The sequence below is a fragment of the Montipora capricornis genome, chromosome 10 (genome assembly GCF_036669925.1).
Source record: "Montipora capricornis isolate CH-2021 chromosome 10, ASM3666992v2, whole genome shotgun sequence".
In the NCBI taxonomy this organism is placed as follows: domain Eukaryota; kingdom Metazoa; phylum Cnidaria; class Anthozoa; order Scleractinia; family Acroporidae; genus Montipora; species Montipora capricornis.
Genome location: NC_090892.1, coordinates 41,671,264 through 41,691,263, shown reverse-complemented (window position 1 = coordinate 41,691,263; position 20,000 = coordinate 41,671,264). Strand labels below are relative to the sequence as shown.

General features: G+C 40.1%; 2 protein-coding genes across 3 annotated transcripts in view; both read right to left on the bottom strand.

Moving 5' to 3' along the window:
• LOC138021538 (epithelial splicing regulatory protein 1-like) overlaps nucleotides 1-2,555 on the bottom strand; it is a 22,971-nt gene extending 20,416 nt beyond the window's left edge. Inside the window, exons 1-2 of the mRNA XM_068868432.1 lie at nucleotides 2,149-2,555; nucleotides 1,854-1,976 (exon numbers count right to left, since the gene is read on the bottom strand). Of these exons, the coding sequence (XP_068724533.1) occupies nucleotides 1,854-1,976; nucleotides 2,149-2,277 (252 nt within the window). The 5' untranslated portion in view covers nucleotides 2,278-2,555. The remainder of the gene's footprint in view (nucleotides 1-1,853; nucleotides 1,977-2,148) is intronic.
• An 11,044-nt stretch (nucleotides 2,556-13,599) lies between these two features.
• The window catches only part of LOC138021539 (uncharacterized), a 22,607-nt gene continuing 16,206 nt past the window's right edge, over nucleotides 13,600-20,000 (bottom strand). For both annotated transcript variants that reach the window (XM_068868433.1, XM_068868434.1), the window contains exon 5: nucleotides 13,600-16,397. In XM_068868433.1, the coding sequence (XP_068724534.1) occupies nucleotides 15,988-16,397 (410 nt within the window). In that variant the 3' untranslated portion in view covers nucleotides 13,600-15,987. The remainder of the gene's footprint in view (nucleotides 16,398-20,000) is intronic.

The window sequence follows — 20,000 nt, the reverse complement described above, 5'->3', positions numbered from 1 at the left end:
AAGCAGTCGTGCCCTTGTACTTCTTACACGATTTGCAAAGAAATGGCCGTGTGCATAACAACTGTTCGAAACTTAAAGAATGTAAACAGAAAAGAAATCTCACTTCTTGCACATCACTGCCCCTAACATTTAAGGTTTTTTAAAGTTGGAGTACGCAATTTCTAGGTCAATTTCGCCGTAACCAGGCACTGCAGCGGATATTTTGGAGAAGTAGTATGCAAATAAATCTCGACGGAATGAACCAATAATTTCTTAATGGCAATACCAGCTGTCAATCAAAGAGTGTTGATAGAATTTTGAGGGGTTTCCTGTAAGCCACACAAAAGAATAAGGCTACTGAGTGTTGTCATGCAGAGACAAATTTACAAAAGTCCGTACATTTTTCGTGTGCACTGAAATAACCTTGGAAGAATAGAAGCGTCGGGGCTTTGTTCTAAAACAATACCGCCACCCACTCTCCTTTAAAGACCTTACTCCACTTCGATCACAACACCAATGCAAATTTGAGCGTGAAAGGAATGAACGTAATCGACCTGATATCACGATCGCCGATCCACCGATGTTCAACTGTACCGCAATACGGCGACTTAATCAAATTCCGGACGCAAATGTGGCCAATTACCACTTATTTTTAGCTCGCGCTAGTCATTCCCATCAGGAAAAGGCTGTGACCAGCATTTTACGTGACACTTGAAAAACAATCAGTCGAGACTTGAGATTTATTTTGGGACACGTTTAGACGTGAGATCGCGAGCGAAACACATGATATTGCGTTAGTGATTGCAGAGTTTTGACCCGATATGAATGTGCATCTCCAATTTCACACTTTGAAAAAAAGTATCTAGATCGTTGTCACTACATGAAGGTACAATGAAATCTAGAGTGTTCTACCATTTCCCGGGGAACCAGAAAATTCACTCAAGAACGAATTTCAACAGGCGAATATTTCATTGGCTAAGCACGAACTGTATAAACACTTTTTTCGCTAAACTACCGCGAAAAAATGAATATTGTATATACATATATGGATGATAGAGAAAACAATATTTCTTGGCGCGAAGAGGTTACAATACAACCAGAAAAAAATCCCTGTAAGAAAACTAGGAGTGCGCGAAGCAAGAGAGCGCCCAGCAGTTCGGAAACTATGGGAACACGATAGGCCATATAACAATATGGGTGCAGAGGGGCAGAAAAAAAAAGTGCTTCACTCTTTCTGTGAATATTCGATACAGGAAGGCGACAGACAGCAAAGAGTGTATAGGGCCCAACTACCATAACCCACCATACCATCTCTGGTTGAGAAATATTCAATGTACACAAGGCCCTCAAGATTAAACCACGTTAAATGAACTGTGTGCCGTTTTTAATATTTTATTCCTGAGACGAGGTTTATTTTGTTGTCATAATTCTTCAGTTGAATTTCTAGTCGAGCGCCAGTGTCTAGAATAATCAGTCGGGCGTTCGACCATCTCAGTGAATTCTATATTGTGAACCCCGCGCGCTTCGAAACGCTGGAGATCGCAATACAAATGCCGAATGTAGTGAAAACAATGGATGTAGGTACGCCGCAAGACTCAAAAATACATTTTTGTTTGAAATTTTTCGGCCCTGACTGGTTGTCAGTGTTTCTATATGATAGCAAAACCGTACTGGCGTAACAAGCCAATGAATTTTACATGACACGTCTTGAAAATTTCGCCTGGGCCTCGAGCAGTTCTCCGAGAACAAGTTGGCGCGGAACTGCTCGAGAGCGGAGACATTCAACGCGAAATCCATACTTTCTTGTCTTGTTGTTGACCGCACAAAGGGTGAGCGGAAACGAAGGATTAAAAATACACTGTTGGTAACGTTACCTCTTCTAGGGCATCGCCGAGTTGTTCAGCTTCACTGGTCACAGCCAAGTTCGTGTTGGGTTTTGACGCTTCATTCGCTCCAGACAGGGCCGATTTCACAACACATCTATGCACAGATCCAACCTAATTCGGCACAAATAACAACAGCATTGGAGAACAAAAATTCGACAAAATACTGTCCGGACTTAAATCGCCCCCAGAGCCCTCGAGAATTTTTTCCTTGCGCCGGACAAGGGAAACCCCGACGCAATTACTTAGGCAATCCATAACAAGCCACCGCAAGTATTTGTGTTACCTGATTTGATTTCACATCCACAGCGATCCATGAGATCCCAGTCACTGTTTCTTCGTCGGTCACTGAATCCTCCTCCAGTGCTGTTGCTGTGGTGCAGTGAAAGCAGATCAAATGCTCGGGAGAGCCCATGTTTTCCCTTGGACAGGGAGCGAATCAATGAAATGTTGTTCTTGTAAATGTGAGTGGGAGCAGAAAACCAGCCGGGTTGAATCACATGTCACTAAAGATACCGGCAAATACTGCGCGCTGATTGGTGGGCTAGATATTTGGGGGTTGAGCCACATGCCACGTGGCCTTACAATAATTATTACGCCTGAGTGAATTCTGACCAACACAGTTTTTTTTCGCTGGCGACCAAACTCTAACCTGGGCAACGGACTTGTCCTCTCCGCTATTTGCGAATCAGCAATGTCTGTGATCACAAAAGAGGCGTTTAAATGACGAAAAACAGGCTGCTTGCTTTGCTTACAAACGACGCTTTTAAATTTTAATTTACTCTGTTTTCTGGCATCGATGATGTGAGTAAAAAGTGACAGTTTCAACAGGGGATAAGACTCGCTGCGTATCACATCACTTTCTCGAACTGGCCTTTGCTGGTCCATTGCCAGAATAAGCGAGTGCACCATCTTTGCAGGGACACAACAATCATAGTTGAGAAAATCGCTTTACATCAAATACTCCTTTCTCTGTCCTTAATAAACCCTTCATAGTTCCACCTACTCCGGTCGAAACAACATTGTACGCAATCAAAAATAAAAAAGGCAAGCCCAAATGTACCAGTTCTGTTTTTAAGTACTCTGAGCTAAGAAAGTAGTTTTAATTATTACCATAAGCTCGCAGTCTTCTAAGTGAATCTACACACCTGTTAAAGTGAAGCGACGAATTGTTATTTTCCTAACAACACTTGATGAAAGACCAGGAAATAATAATCACCTAAGTGCGGGCAAAGTACGTGAAAACCCGGACCAAAATAATTTTAATTGCGGAAAAAGAAAATCGTGGTAGAAGATAACGTTTTCATCGAAACTCTATTTCATAACAATAGAGCCTACGGGTTGATGCTCGAGCGATTTTAAGACAAAGATAATGAGAACAAAAAATCCTGGATGAAGAACGCAACTTAGACACAAAATTCGCTCACGCGATCTCCTTTTATCCAGATAACCACGACAAAAAACTTGTAACAATGTTTAAAAAGGATTTCCGATAATCCTTTAAAACAAAACCTAACGCTCTAATACAGGTCACTTTTGGCTGGTGAGAATATTTTGCTCGTATTCACGTGAACTTTCCAGTTTTGAAATCGTTTTGCGAGAAAATTTCCATACAATTTTACGCACGCAAGCCTCTATTACTGAAAACGCAATTGGGAGGTCACACTGAACTTGAGCGATATACATTGCGAGTCATCATCAAGACGCGACGTTTCCTGGATCGCCCACCAGAAACCTGTTCTTCCAACTAAATCAGGATGGAAATATCCAGAATCCCGAGTTCCGTTTTTTTGATCCGAGTTTATCTGCGATTAACGCCCACGATTTATTAATGTCTCTTCTTCTCTCGTGATATCAATAAATGGTTTATATTCTTAGAGGTCGCCCTTCAAAAATACAACGATATTAGATTTAAGATGAGCAACCCGGCGTATCGAATAGTATTACACGTGTACAAATAGATAACAAGAAAATTAAGTCTTGATTTTTTTTCAACATGGTTCATTCGCTCTAGTCACAAATATGATCTCCTGATTGAACAACCAAGAGTTTCTCTTATTTAAATCACGTCAGAGAACCAGTTCGCGTAAAAGGAGCGAGATGAAACACATTTGGATGACACATTTTTTACAACGCCGCATGAGTTGTTTAACTCTGGCCTAACAAGAAGTAATTTCTCTCGATGTTTTCGTTCATTGAGATAGATCCTCATAAGAGGGCAATTAAAATGATATCAGCGAACGTGTGAGGGTAAAAGGGAGAAGATAGATCAGTGTTTATGAATCACAATGTCGAATGTGCTCTTCAACCGTAAATCCCCTGAGATGAACTAGGGCGATTTTAGAAGAAATGATTTCTCAGATATTTTACTGATGCGTCAAAACTGTGGTGAAATATCATACCAAACTTGAATTTCCATATTTTAGAACAACACGATCATGTAACCATTAACTACAGGAGAATATTTTCATGGCGAGTTCGTTACCTCGTGTTACACTTGGCTGAATAAATTTATCTGTAAAGCTAAATAAACAGAGAAAGTTAGACGTGATTCAAATCGAAATGAAGGAGATTCAAAAGAATAGGAAAATGGATTGACAAAAATGAAATTCGGACAGAGCAACATCGGAATATCGCACTGAAACAAATCGCTAAGGAAAAGGTTACAAGAGAATAAAATCCTGCATTAGGTCAGTCCGTTCGCAAAAATAGGACACTATTTGCATTTGAAAAGCACTTTTAATTGCAGCAACCGAGATTTATTATGATAATCTCTTCACCACCAATAAACGACACTATTCCCGCACACGGCAAAACGGCATCGTCTTTAACGCCAATTGTTTCTCGATCCATGATAGTCTAATCGAAAAAAGAAAAGACGACAAGTTTCTTGCGAAACAAAGTACTAAGATATCTTCCTTGAAATGAGATCCACTAGTTCGTTAGCGGCTGAGCGCTCGAGGTAATAAAACATGGGAAATTACTCGATTACTGGACCCTAAATCAACAACACGATTTGACTCAACCTCCAAACAGCAATCCATCCAGAAACTTATGGAGCAGAGGCAGGATGGCACAGCAAGCGAATCCAAACCGGCGAACGAAAGTAATTTGAGGGTAAGATTTTTTCTTGATAAAGTGGGTTGCCAGGGAGGCGATGCGACTCCTTGCAATTGCATCCAATTTATATTAAACAGTTGGATAATTTACTTACTGGAAAAAACTCGTTTGCTTTTGAAAGGAAAAGAAGACATTAAGACAAAACAAGTACTCAAAGATGTCAAGCTTTAAACTCGCAACTCGTGATCAAGGCCGACTATTTGTCAGAGGCAAACGATTTTCTATTATACAGCGTTTTAATTAAATACTATAAGAAACTTCGTTGAGAAAATACCGGAAACTTACATTTGTAACAGGTTTTCAACAAAATCAAAGTAAGTTAATTACCCTGCAAAACACTCCTAAGAATAATTTGAAATTGACTGAATAAAAAATGAAATGTATTCAAGATAAATAACACTACTGTACTCAACGGCTTTTGTGTGTATTGAGTCCAATATAAAAAAAGAAGGAAAAAAAAAAACATCCGAGGGAGCACTAGTTGTACAAATGTGGATCTTTTTATTGGTTGTTCCATTTAGAAGATTAAATTCGCAGACACTATCGTTACAACCGCAGAACTCAATATTCATGACTGGCTAATAGTTTTTCGCACATTCATAACAAAGGGCAGTACAAATGTTTCGCCACCTTAATACAGCCTTCATATCACAAGACATGAGTCACTTACACAACAACACAGAGACTCTTGAAGCATGTGCAGTAACATTCCACTATCACTCTGTACCTTCAGTGCAATTTTGGACCCGAGGGCAAGGGAGCGACTAACCTGCCGGAAATTCACTGTTTCTCCTTCGCTGCTTTTTTTGTTTCTAGGAAAGTTACTCAGCAAATCGACAAGACAAAAATGTATTGCATGAAGTTATACCATTGTTCAGTGAAGAGTTAGAAGGAAAGGGACAGTATGGACAAGCTTCTTAGCCATACCGGATATAATGGAAACCGGAAGCGACAATACATTTTGTAAACAACACAGAAACACCATCTTTCTCGAGTCTTGGGACTGTCAACAGTCGTCTCCATTTTAGGATTAAAAACATACCGTGGGTCGCGCACAGGCAAACCACGCAGAGACCGCGCTTTTCGCCGCCGCGAAACCCATCAGATGCACTTGGAAAGACGACAAATTACTCGAAAAAAACGGTGAATGCTATCGCATGGAAACAAAACTTCGAGAATTCTATTCTACTAGAGCTGCATTTCCGCGGATGGAGACGAATGAAGAAAGAGTGACAAAGATAGGACAAGTCAATACATCAGCAGAAGGTTCTCTTGACATCCTCCAATCCGAACAGAGCAGTTGCAACAATTATATAAAATGGAAAGACCTACAAGTGTAAACACATTGATTCCTAAACCAAACCACTGAAAAAATAAGAATAAGAATATCTCCGAGGTTGAAAACTGTTAGGATTTCAAATATACGCGAATGTCACGCATAGTATATTGTTGGACATCATAAGGTGTCTTTATCCCAAGCCCTCAGCGTTCTTGGCATGACAGAATTTGAAACTGACCTTCAAAATCTCTCGGTAAAACATATGAAGAACTTACTCGCTGAACAATACTTGCGGTCAATCCTGGATGTAAGGGCCAAGGATTAAAAACATTATCAAAGTAGGTCCTAATCACAGAACTTTTGTCGGACATATGAGCACGAAGGTTTTCACCACATGGGCTTTGCTGGTGTATCCAATGTCGAATTTTCGAGTTTCCCTTCACTGACGTAAATAACAACTTGTTCCCTTCAAAGATAATCTGGTAAATGACAGAAAATGTTCTCGTCTACCCACCAATACAGGCATTATCGAGGAAACAATTAAAGCAACTCATCAAGAATCCCCTTCCGCAGAAAACAAATGAAATTAAATGAATTAGAGACCAAACGAATTTACCAACAAAATCATTACATTTGCAAAAGAACAAAAACCTACGAACATAACTAAAACTATATAGTCACACGACTTGGAATTCAATTTTAGCATTTTTTGCTCTGAACCCGGTGGCGGTGAAAGTTAAACTGATGCACTAGATGGCACTGGCATACAGATGTCGTCATACCACCACTTTAAAAGTCAAAATGATGAAATAGCTTTCTTCCTTCCTGTTGAGCATTCCCATATTTGTCTCAAAAATCAAGTACCTCTACTTTCACGCACTCAACTCTCTTGGAAAGACACCAAAGGAATAAAACGGTATTAATTTATGCACAAATACTTTAAACGAAGTCTTAACTATCGTGCCACATTAGACAATAATGACACCAGAATTTCTGAAAAATAAAAAATAAAAATGCTACACCTGATAACGCAAACCGTCTCGATTCTGACGTCAGGATGTGTTACACCAGCCTGTCTATTGATAAACAATCATTCAAATGGCTATATGGAGTTACGCCCACCCAATGGGGCAACTTCACTCAAAAGGATTTCGCCAACTGGATTTTGAAACATGGAATAAGTGGTAATCATTGTGCGTCAATTGTCAAACCACACTAAAAACCGCCGTGGCAACATCAATGGTTAAAAGCTAAGTAAAGTAAAGTCTCTGCTTACGAGCCAGAAGGCCCATCAGGCCGGCACTTATCTCCGGTTTCATTAGCATGAAGCGACTAGGAGTATTATTACTCCCCCCTGGATAGGATGCTAGTCCATCGCAGGGTTACCCCCAGCATTAGATTCGCCGGTACCCATTTATACACCTGGGTCGAAAGAAGCACCGTGAGAGTAAAGTGTGCCCAAGAACACAACACAATGTCCCCGGCAAGGACCCGAACTCGGACCACTCAATCCGGAGTCGAGCGCACTAACCATGAGGCCACCGCGCCTCCCCATCAATGGTTAAAACCTCTTAAAAGCGAGAAAATGTGAATGTTTTCTTTGTTTTTCGCTGACATTGTGGTCCCACAAAAACTTGAAAAACTGATTCGATTAATACAACTACAAAATCAATTTCGAGATGCGTTCGTTCAGCCCCTTTCCCAAAAAAGACGCCATTCCTCCCACTCTGCGTCACTGAATTATGTATCCGCAATGAAGTAAAGGAAATCGATTAAAAGATATTCATGATATAATATATATGGGTTATTGACCAAGCGTGAGGTCAAGATGGCTGGATATTGGCCAAGTTATTATTTTTTTGCGTGTTTATAGTCGAGGTCCATAAACACGCAAAAAAAGAACGAGGCCAATATCCAGCCACCTTGACCGAACAAGTGTGCTTCAATAAAGGATTTATTTAATACACGGGATAAAACACCAAAAAAATGATTTTTGATCTTGCGGAACCAAGCGAGAAATCCCGAGGGGGCAAGATAGCTTCACCTTGCCCGCTCCGGTAGTCAATCACAGCGCGTAATTTGGTTCATCTTGCTCGCTGACGGAGCGAGTCATCTAACAAATACACTTCTTTATTCACAAGGTCGTAGGTTCGATCCCTGCCTACCTATCACCACCGAACAAATATGTTTCCATTTTTCATTCAACGGGGTTAACATCCTTCATAGCAACAGCGAATATCCCCGCTCCATTTCGACAATTTCAGTCCTATGGGGTGGAGGGATGGCGCAGTGATGAGAGCACTCGCCTACGCTGCCGTTAATTTAAGTTTACATTGTCCACAATTATTGCTCCAACGCTAGAACGACTAGTCACTTAAAGATCATTTCCTTCCCTTTCCTAGTTGAATGGCCCAGCTCCTACCAGTGTCCTATAGCACAGAGGTAGATAACCAGTGGTCATATCTGCCCCCTGTACTCGGAAGCAGTACAGGAGTAAAATGACTTAAATGCAGTTAAATGATGGCAACATTTAACATCATTATTTTGTAAATGTTGGCAAGTCTCTGAGCCAAGCTATTCCTAAGGTGGATACACCTTTTTTAATCGTTCCTCTTCAATCCTTTGTCTCACAGCTTTTTTATTAGTCCTACTTCCGTGCAGGAAATTCAAGATATCATTTTACGTCTCAGATCAGGAAAAGCTTCCGGTCCATTTGCTTTATTACTTAAGAGTCTGAATTCTATTACTGCTAATCCTCTGGCCCCAGTTGTTCGAAGGGTGGATAATTCAATTGATTTTGCTCGTGTTTATCCGCTGGATAGCGTTATCCACCTTTTGAACCGAAGCCTGGAGATTTTATACAACCTTTCAATCTCTAGCCTTCGTGTAGACGTACGGCTACACGTAGGCTATTCATTCTCTTCTGGTACTGTTCCTGATTCTTTTAAGATGGCACGTGTCATTCCTGTTTACAAGTCTGGATCTTCGTTATCTTGATCAAACTATAGACCAATTTCCCTTTTGTCAATTTTCAATCACATTCTGGAGAAATTTATGTATAATGGGTCATCTAAATACCTTGAGAAATATAACATTATATATTCTGGTCAATTTGGCTTCCGAGCAAATCATTCAACTGAGAATGCTTTATTGTTAATGACCGAAAATTCAAAGGGCAATTGAAAGTGGCCAGTTTTCCTGCGGGATATTTCTTGATCTCAGAAAAGCTTCTGATACCGTAGACCATGATATTCTCTTAGCCAAATTACATTCACATAGTATCCGTGGAACCGGTCCCCTTATGACTGGTTTGTCTCCAACTTATCCAACAGATCACAATTTTTATCAATAGGCAATACTACCTCGTCTTCTACTGTCATTTTGTGCGGTGTTCCTCAGGGTTCTGTCCTTGGCCCTCTTTTCTTTCTTTCATACATTGACAAGAGAGTATGAAGGTGAGAGAGGTAATCCCTCGTATGGGCCCTATTCCCATCGTAATCCCTCTTAAGTTATTTTTAGATCGCCTGCGAGATCCGGTATTCCCATCAGGGTTAACTGATAGCCAATCATATGTCCCCATTTTTACCAACGTTGACAGCTGAGCGAATTCCCACGCAATGAGTGGTAAAAATGGGGACATATGATTGGCTATCAGTTAACCCTCGTCGGAATACCGGATCTCGCAGGAGATCTAAAAATAACTTAAGAGGGATTACGATGGGAATAGGGCCAATATGAGGGATTACCTTTCTTACCTTCATACTCTCTTGACACTAATGATTTCTCTAATTATACAAACTTCCATCTATTTGCAGATGACTCCAATTTATTCTTTAAAGATTCATCTTTGGAACCTCTTGAAACAAAGATGAATTTAGAGTTACAGAATATTCATAACTGGCTTTGCTGTGGTAAAGTATCTCTAAAATATTGACAAAACAAACTTTGTTATCTTTCATCCTCCCAAAAAAAAAAAAACTCACTAAATCCATTTCCATACTTGTAAATAACAAATCTATTAAACAGAAGGATTATGTCAAATACCTTGTGTCTTCATTGACTCTCACCTTAAATTCAAGGAGCACATCCACCAGGTAAGTAAGAGAATCTGCCGAAGCATTGGAATCTTAGCTTAACTTCGTCTTTTTGTCTCCCAGGATATTTTAATTCGATTGCATTACTCCCTTATTTATTCTTTTCTGACTTATTGTCTTATAATCTAGGGAAACACTAACGCAGTCAGGTTACATCCTATAATTGTTCTGCAGAAGAAGGCTGTTCGAATGATTAGTTTTTCTTGCTATAATGCTCATACTTCCCCTATTTTCATGATTTGTACACTATGAAATTTCTTGATGTTATATATTATCTCAATTGTGTCTCTATGTTTAAATTTTATCATAATTTGTTACCTTCTGCTTTCCACTCTATTTTTTTTTTTACTCCCATCGCAAGAAGGCACAAGTACAAGACTGTACTAGACTGGATTCTAAATCAGCTTTTTGTATTCCTCCTGCCAGGACAAATTATGGGAAGTTCAACATTCGTTTTAAGGGAGCTGTTCTTTGGAATAATATTGAAGAGTCTTTAAAAAATCTTTGCTTTTACAAATTTAAATGTTCCCTAAAAAAGTGTCTCATTGCATCACATTTATTATTTTATTTATACTTCCTCTTTACTCCAGTCCATTTCAAGTGACATGGTTTTTTCCTGATGTTGTTCTCTTTGTGTTTGCCTCTCTTTTATCATTATATTTGTGCATCCCTGAATCGACTATTTTAGACATAAAATTCTTTATCCTGCCTCCTAGCTAGATTAGCTTCTTAGTTCTTTTCTAGGGGGCATTGTACCTTGTCTTAAGTCTATTACTTATTTCATGTATCTCTATTTGAGTGTGTTGTTGCTGTCGTTGAAGCACTCGATTTTTCCGATTATTCTCGAGTCACCATCGATAGATACAGTAAACACCCGCATATATATATAAGAAACTAAATTTTTCCTAGTTAGGCTAAATGGGGCTAAATAGGTTCTTAATGTATAGATTTAGCCAAGCTTAAAAGCGGAGCTCCCGGGCTAAATATCCTGGCTTGCGCCTGCGATTCAATCGAAACCCAGTACCTGGTCAGCGGGCGACTTTAAAAAAAGGTGACCTTGATGAACTCTAAATTTGAGCCCGCGATATAGTCACGTGATACTGGTCACATTGGCATATATGGACGGGTAGACGGTCATACGGTGACCAAAACCAAATTTTCTTGTACACATGGGTTGCCATATTTTCTTACCCATGGTGCTCCGCGGGCGCGCGGAGCTCCGCAACAAATACGGTATTTACAGTAGTTTTAGGCTGTCTAGATTCTTCTTTTGATTTTTATTTTCAAAAAGAGATATCTACTCTATGATAAGACATGACTGATTTCCTGATGTGCAGTTTAAAGTGCAATTTGTTCCAATCGCTTGAAGTTCCAAGGTCAGAACCTGTTTCACTTTTTAGGCTAACCTGGTTCACATGTAAGAGGGGGCATAAAATAAAATTTTTAGCGAAACAGGTTCTCAAATTCTGGGTTCTTATATGCGGGTGTTTACGGTACATCTCTATATTCGTTTACCGGGGTAGCATTGCTCATCAACTGCGCCCATTAAGAAAAACCGCGAAGACATCAACTCCGGAAAGTCCTGTTATTGTCACAACGATACTGGGGAAGAGTCGAAGAAGGATACGCCAAACATGAACATATTTTAGTCAATTATATGTTTCAATCAAAATCTCAAGTGTCATCGGCTAAGAGGATCTTTTCAATATCTTGGCAACTGTTGAAACATTTTTAAGGCTAGTGCCAACTGAGCAAGGAAAAGGCGCGGGAAGCTGATAGGCCTTACCAGCAAATTTGTTTAGAAGACTTTTAAGACAAAAAAATAAGCAAGGCTGCTGTACGGCTGAAGTTCAATGTAATTCCAAATTCAACTCTCTGAAGATATCAGGCCGTGCCCCAGACGAAATATGATAATTGTATTGAACCTAAGCCGCACGTCCAGCCTTGATTCAGGTCAAAAGTCATCACGGCCTATTCTGTTGAAATACAAGTACGTCACATTAAACAACAAATCCCGCATCGTTGATGAAAGAGGGCTAACGGGTCGTCTTAACTTAAATTTCGCTATTGTATGTCTTTTGGAACATACCACTGATAAATCAAAGGAGGGAAGCTGTCGGAAACTCGCATATTTTACTCCTTAACACATTTCTGAGACAGTGATGGTATCCTCACGACCTTCAAAATACCAGCGGAAGGTCAAGACTTCAAATCCTATATGGGACTCGAAATGTTGTTCTACCAATGTACCTCAGTTTCCATTTTGTTAATTCGCGAGTACAGACAGCTCACTGCAGCCTGTTGGGTAAATTGATTTTCGGATTCGAGTTAAGCATGGTATAAAAAATTTGTAAAGACCCCGGTCCGTGTTATCAAGGAAAGCCCATAACACGGACCGCCGTTGTTCCAATTATTTATACCATTTGAAAGCCGAATATATCAATTGATAAATTTCTCGCGGATCTTCCGAGCGCAGTGATTGGCCAATTTAGCAGGCTCTGTTCTGTACAGTGCGGCCCTGTTAATTTCAATGTATGTTTTCGCGCGCGATTTGGTTACCAAAAGATTTCCAAGATTTATTACTAACCCTTTTTTTCCGATCCGTATTTTTAAGTTACAGCTCCTGTTTTTTCCACTTCAATTGGTGCCCTTGGTGAAGTTGAGAAAAAAGACAAAAATTTGGTTTTATCAACGGAGTTGATAATGTAAATTGACCACCCAACAGAGATTCTAAAAGCTGACGTTTTGAGCGTTAGCCCTTCGTCAGAGCGAATCGAGAAATTGTGGGTTATGTGTAGTTTTTATAGTAGAGTAGGAGCTACGCTATTGGTGGTAACATGGCAACGTGAACAATAATACATTAGTTAATGGAAAAGCGTTCGTTAATACCGTGAGGATTAAGGGTGCCGATTTGGAAGATGAATATTTGTTCCAGATTCTTGCGGCTTTCCGTCGTACCTTAATGTAGGAAAAGGTTTGTAACTTGCCAAATAGCACAGCAAATAACAGACATTGGTTGCAAATTGCCACCAAGACAGTATAAGTGAAGTATCTCGTACCCTGGGTCCAAGGTCCGGGACAGCGATACGCGAGACGAGGGCAAGACCGAGGGCTTGTAGCGCTGTCTCGGAGATTGGAAACAATTCCTCTCGCACCCAGGCTAAATATTAACAAACATCGAAATGACCAAGATTGTTGCGAACATTGATTACACCGGTTTTGAATTCACAAAAAATGACCAGACTATCAACGAAGACTTGATTTATTTAAGAATGTGTGATGATATAATAGAACCTTGAGGTTGAACAATAAAACAAAGATCTTCAACAACTAAGAAGAAACAACCAAAACCCTACTATCTGGCTCATTTACTACAAATGAATCAGCACGTGTTTAAATGGCGGGAAGAAGATTAATCAAACTCAAAGTAACCTTGGCCGCGCGCGATATAACTTTAAAATCACTCTGTGAACTAATTTAAGACCAACCTTTAATGTCACAATAATAAATTCTTCAAGGAACTGCCTCTTTATACTTTACTAGTTGAACGTTTTAGTGAATTTGTTGCTATATTTATATAGAACAGTGTGCCCACGCGTTCAATTTGCGCTTTCTCCAATCAAACAGCACCTCGGTATATGATTTTTGAAAATAAAACTCGTCATGGAAAGTGCCTCTGCGAGCTGTTTATGTACCGTTTGTTTTCACTTAACACTCGTTCAAATTTTTTGCGCAAAAACCCCGCGTCAGCACTTTCCATGAAGCAATCTCCTTGTATCTTATGTATTTACAGTTTGGTTAAGACGGAGACTAGCCAAGTCGATCGCTTTAATAAAAGCCAGAAATCTCCATTAAGATAAACACACTCCCCCATGAAAAGTTCATTAATAAGCCTTTTGCGCACTCGTTTGCTTTCACAAAACTCACCTGCTCGCAATTCCTTGCTCGTTTGTTTTGCGAAAACAAACACATGCGTCACCACTTTCCATGAAGATACTATGTCATACATTTATACTATGTTTAGTCGATCAACTTGAGAAAGACAATTAATCCCATATGAAGCTAACAAACTTCACCATGGAAAGTTCCTTAATACGCTTTTTACGCACTCGTTTGCCTTCACAAAACTCACATGCTTGCGAAACGTTGCCATGTTTGTTTTGTGAAAACAAACTCGTGCGTAAATACCGTTCGCCACCACTTTCCATGAAAAAAAAAAACTATGTCATATGCAAACACAACTTCCCCTAAGGCGAAAATTCTGCTTAGTCGTTCACTTGAATAATTGCACAAAACACAAATTATCATCTTTGAACATTACAAAACGACTTCATCTCGGAAAGTGTATTTTTCACGCTGTTTACCCACTCGCTTGTTTTCACTAACTCGCTCCGTCGCAAAGCCTTGATTATTCGTTTTGTGAAAAAAAGCTCGTGCGTAAATAACGTTTGATTGCGCTATACCATGAATAAAATCGTCATATTCACATATTTTCTTGATATAAATCATCTTTCAAAAGACACTTAAAGCGATATGTACGTGGACTAGTTTTTAAAGAGAGACAGAGGCTGGGCATAAACAAGAGAGAACACGAGAAACAAACAGGACATCGGCAGGCGGAAGAAACTATTCGCTTACGTGATTGTCTATATCAGCTCCGCTAACTACGGCCGAAACAACGAGGTAATTTAAGAACTTGTTCGATTTCTGGTGCCTGGGCTTGCATCGGTGGTGTTCTTGCTTGTGTTGGCTTGTGTTCATGTCTATGTTTATGCTCAAGCGTAAACAAGGTGTTATCAACAAAGATACGTTATTTATGCACTCGTTCGTCAACCCCAAAGCTCACTCGTTCCTAAAGACTGTTTTGAGGGGAAAAAATGGTGCATGAATTCACTCTCCACGAAGAAATCACGATTTACCACGTATATTCACTTTATTTTGTGGCAAAAAAAGATTAACCCAGTCGATCGTTAAAAGTAAAATCAAAGTTAGCATTAATTCAACATGAATATAATGAAACGTCGTAAACGAAAGCCTTTTTACGCTGTTTATGCACACGTTTGTTTTAACAAATCTTACTCGCCCACAAAGCCTTGCTCATTGTTCTTGTGAAAACAAACTCGTGCATAAATACCGTTCTTTCGCACTGTTCATGAAAAAAAGTATCTGTTGTGTACAAACACTTCACTGAAAGTGAGAACTAGCTTGGACAAAACGTTTACGCTAAACACGTGAATGGCTTAGGCAACAGGGCTCAAGGGCAGAATGCGCTTTTGTCATTTCGACAGTTCGCTGCCGCGACCCGCAAACGCAAAACCGGGAAAGTTGTAAGATGTCTGTTTAAAGTGGCACTGACCCAGAGAGTGGCACGTTAACCAACGTCATACGGTTGTCTTAAAAACTCCGTGCACCAACAAGTAATACTAAAATATGAGAACATGCGAAAAAGACCTCCCCCAGCCCGCGCACAATTTAAAAAGAACAGCAACTGCACTTCTACCCATACCTTTTTCCTTGACGACGGAACAAGTCCTAAATCCAAAGCCAACTGTGCGCAGAAATCGTTGCGCTGAAAGATATCGTGTAACTCTTCACAACTTTTTCCAAGCTGAATCAGAGCATCGTTACTGTACTACAACTGCGCAAGGCCCAGACCTTTAAGAGCCACGCTTGCGGCTGTCTGCTCTGATCCCTTCTTAGTATTACATCCGTTGCTGGTGAAAGATTTTCCAGCCACTTGTACAGTGCAAGTGAACACTCCGTTCTCTCGAACGCTCGAGTAAACAGGCAAGGCAAGTTTGTTCTTCTGGCAGTACTCCTGAAGATAGTTTTTGTGCGAGGTGAAGGTGGGTTGAGCTTTCACTTGAGCCGTCGTTGCTGCCACTGATGGTTGGTGATCAGGAACGGTTATCTTCTCTACTGTTGGGCCAGAAAATGAAGAAGAGACGGACGTAGTAGAGGTCTGGGAAGTAGTAACTGTTGAAACCCCTGGAAGATTGGGTGCAGCGGTGGGTAATGGTATCTGCTGGGCTGATGCACTCGCTGCAAGGTTAGAAAGGGAAAGGGCGTTGACGACAAATTGAAAGGCGGCAAATAATTGACTGTTCACAAAGCCATTGTAAAGAAAAATCCGGTTGGTGATCAGAAATGCATTAGAGCACCATGCATCCTTTAGCTGGATAAAAGTTAGGACGTTGGATGCAGATTTCCCAGGATTGAAACCCACCGACTGAATTTGTTTGAGTGGTCTCGAATTCAACCCAACCACACTGAATAAAAGATTTGATTACTCGCTACTCGCCGTCAAGAACTCTCTGGTCATCTTTTACATTGCCTCTGAACCCCGTTAATTTTAATCTAAAAACCTTTGGGTCTCGAGCCTTTGCTGTTTCTGTCCCCGAACTTTGGAACAGCTGAGTGAGGACGATGTGCGAGCCAGCGAGCCAGCGAGCCATATGAGTCATGCGAGCCATGGCTGCGAGCCATGCAAACCATGACTGCGAGTCATGTGAGCCAACATGGCGAGCCATGCGAGTCAACATGCAAGTCACACAGTTATTGAAAGCTAACCGTTTTAAAATGGGTGCTTAGACTTAATAAGTGTTTATCAGCGCTATTTGAAATGGGTGCTTAGACTTAAATGCGAAATTTGCCGGGCTCTCAGATTGTCCAGCCACGGAAAGCTTGCCTGACAGCATAATCTTATGTGACATTTTAAAGGGAATCTCCACTCTTTTAACAAATGTCACCTAAAATGTTCCATGTGTACTTGTTAGAAGATCTGTTACAAAAAAACATGCATTACCTAGCGAAATAATTTTTTTATCGTCTTCCAAATATCGGCCTCAACGTTTTCGGGTGTCGCCATCTTGAATGTCGCGCAAGGCAAGTTGGGTACTGATGACGTTTCGTGGTTGCTTTGCTGTCCGGTTCGCGGGAACTTTGAGTCAACATCGGTTTCGTTGTGGAAAGCATGGGATAACCAAAAACGATACTAGCATAAGTCTCCTTGTTTTTCCTCAGCCGGCATAACAGAGCGACGATCACAAAGGCCAAAAGCGATCGTGCCTAAATTTGCAAGCAAAGAATTGCTTTCTTTTTCTTCTTCGCATTGATTTTCTCTTTTTTCTTCGCTTGATGAGTATTCAGGTTCCAACTGATATCTGACGGAAGAATCTGTATCTTCTCAATTCAACGGAATCTCGTCACGAAAATATACCCAATACACAGTAATGTAAACAAGGCAAGGAGACTTGAAGCAATCACGAAATGTCATCAGTACCCAACTTGCATTGCGCGACATTCAAGATGGTGGCACGGGGAAGCGTTGAGACAGATTTTTGGAAGACGATAAAAAAATTATTTCACTAGGTGATGCATTTTTTTTTTGTTACAGATCTTCCAACACGTACACATGGAACATTTTAGGGGACATTTGTTAAAACATTGGAGGTTCCCTTTACGAACTTGAAATCTAAGCTTAAGACCTATCTTTTTTAAAAAAGTTTATTTTTTGTAATTTTTACTTTGTTTCTTCAGTATTCTATATTGAATTATATAATAACCCAAGTTATTCACGGATTTTGATTGGTTCTTGCCTATGATATGCGAATAAAGTTTAATTCTTTATTATATAAAACAAATAGATTCCATGTTGCCGTGGGTCTGTTCAGTAATAGATCACAGAAGACGTCAAAATGTGGTAAGAACATCAGTGACACACTCGGCTATCGCCTCGTGTGCCACTTTTTTGTTCTTACCACATTTTGACGTCATCTGTGATCTATTACTGAACAGACGCACGGCAACATGGAATCTATTTGTTAATTATCACTTTTGTGAAGCGCCTAGAGCAGACTTCGACAGACTAAATAACCACACCGCTCCTAGCCTTAGAAACTTTTTCATTAGGAGGGATAGTGATCAGACTAGGTACCATCTACGTAATAGTGCTAAAGATCTGACACTTCCAAAAGAGAAGTTTTAAGTATAGTACTCCCCAACGAAACAAAGTTAGCGGAGTCGTTAAGTTGATTTAAGGAATGCAGTAGAAAGTAATTGGATCATACCATGATATATTCCCTCGTACAAATAACGCTCTAGTGGTGTAAGTTTTTGTGTTAGTTTATATTTGATATTTCGACACCGTTTTTATTTATTTATTTATTATTATGATTATTATTATTATTATTATTATTATTATTGTTGTTGTTGTTTTGTTTTGGTTTTTTGGGGGTAGGATCTGGCTGCGCATGCGTGAGATTTCTGTCTTGTAGAAGGCAGCGCAAGTAGGATTCGAACTCACTAAACCACGGAAGACTACGTGACAGATTAGCTGAAAAATATGTATTAAGCAATTGTGTGCATGACACACGGAAATCAGCCTAAAGTACCACCTACCTACTTACCTTAACCTACCTACCTATCTAACCGTTTGTGAAAGTTCAGGAAAGGGATATGCGTTCATTCCCGTGAAAATGACGAAGGCCTTCTGACCTTGCGGCTCAGTCGGTGGAGCAACGGTGATCTTATTCGGAGGTTGAATTTCCTCAGTGGTTTTCTCTATCATTGTGTGGCCTGTTCCATTACTTGGGCTAACTCTCAGAAGAATTGCATGGGAATTTATAGCACTTCAAGTTACACATACTAATTAAGCCTGTGAAACGTTGTCTTGCGAGTTACCAGATCTGGTAGATGCACGTGCCATGTGCGTGTCGATGTCAATCTAGTTTATGTCACAAAGGTTTTTCAAAACCACGACGATTTAAATCAACCAATCAGTGCTCAACGCAAAAAACAGAGGCAGACGGTGCTACGCGAATGCCCTCTGTAACAAAAGTGTACGGCGTTCAGCGACAAAGCAGAGAAATCTGTAAAGGAGTAACAAGCGACTAAAAAGTTGGAAACAAGGGTTTTATGGTTTACGAATGATTTTTTGAGATTTTGGACCAATAAAAAAACAAAGAAAAAGCATACAACGCAATAACGTACGGTACACCACACGGTTCAGAGGACAAAACTGATTAAAGTGTAATGTGAAGTGCTAGTTTTGTAACCCATATGAACCATGTGAGGACAGAAGAAAAACTCTGACCAGGGTGGGAATTGAACCAACCACCTTCGAGTTACATCACCGCTGCTCAGGCCGTGGGAACTGAAGATGTTAAAGTCACCGCAATGAACATGTACAAGTACAAGGAAGGGTTAAGTTTTTACACACGTTGGCCGTGTAGCACATTATATTTCAACAGACTTAACTGATTAGAGTGTAATGTGAAGGATACTTTAGTTAGTTGAAAGCGACGTAAAGTTTAATCTCTGAGATTTAAGTTTCGAGATTTCAAGAGCTCGCAGCTTCGGACAAACAAGTGACAAAAACAATGTCAACGTATTTAATTTCACAAAGATACTAAAAGGAAGATTAATTCTAGATCTTACAGGAGGCATTGGACAATGCGGCGTATTGTCTGTGACTTGCTACTCACGCGACACTTCAAAAAAGAAATTTTCGAGACTTAACAAATGTCATCTTTCGAAATTATGTTGCACTGACCAAATCAATAAGCCTCAAATAGACTCGGAAATGTATCCTTCCTTGTCATGTTCAAGTTTCAATGCTTAATGGAACCGATGTTAATGGAACCC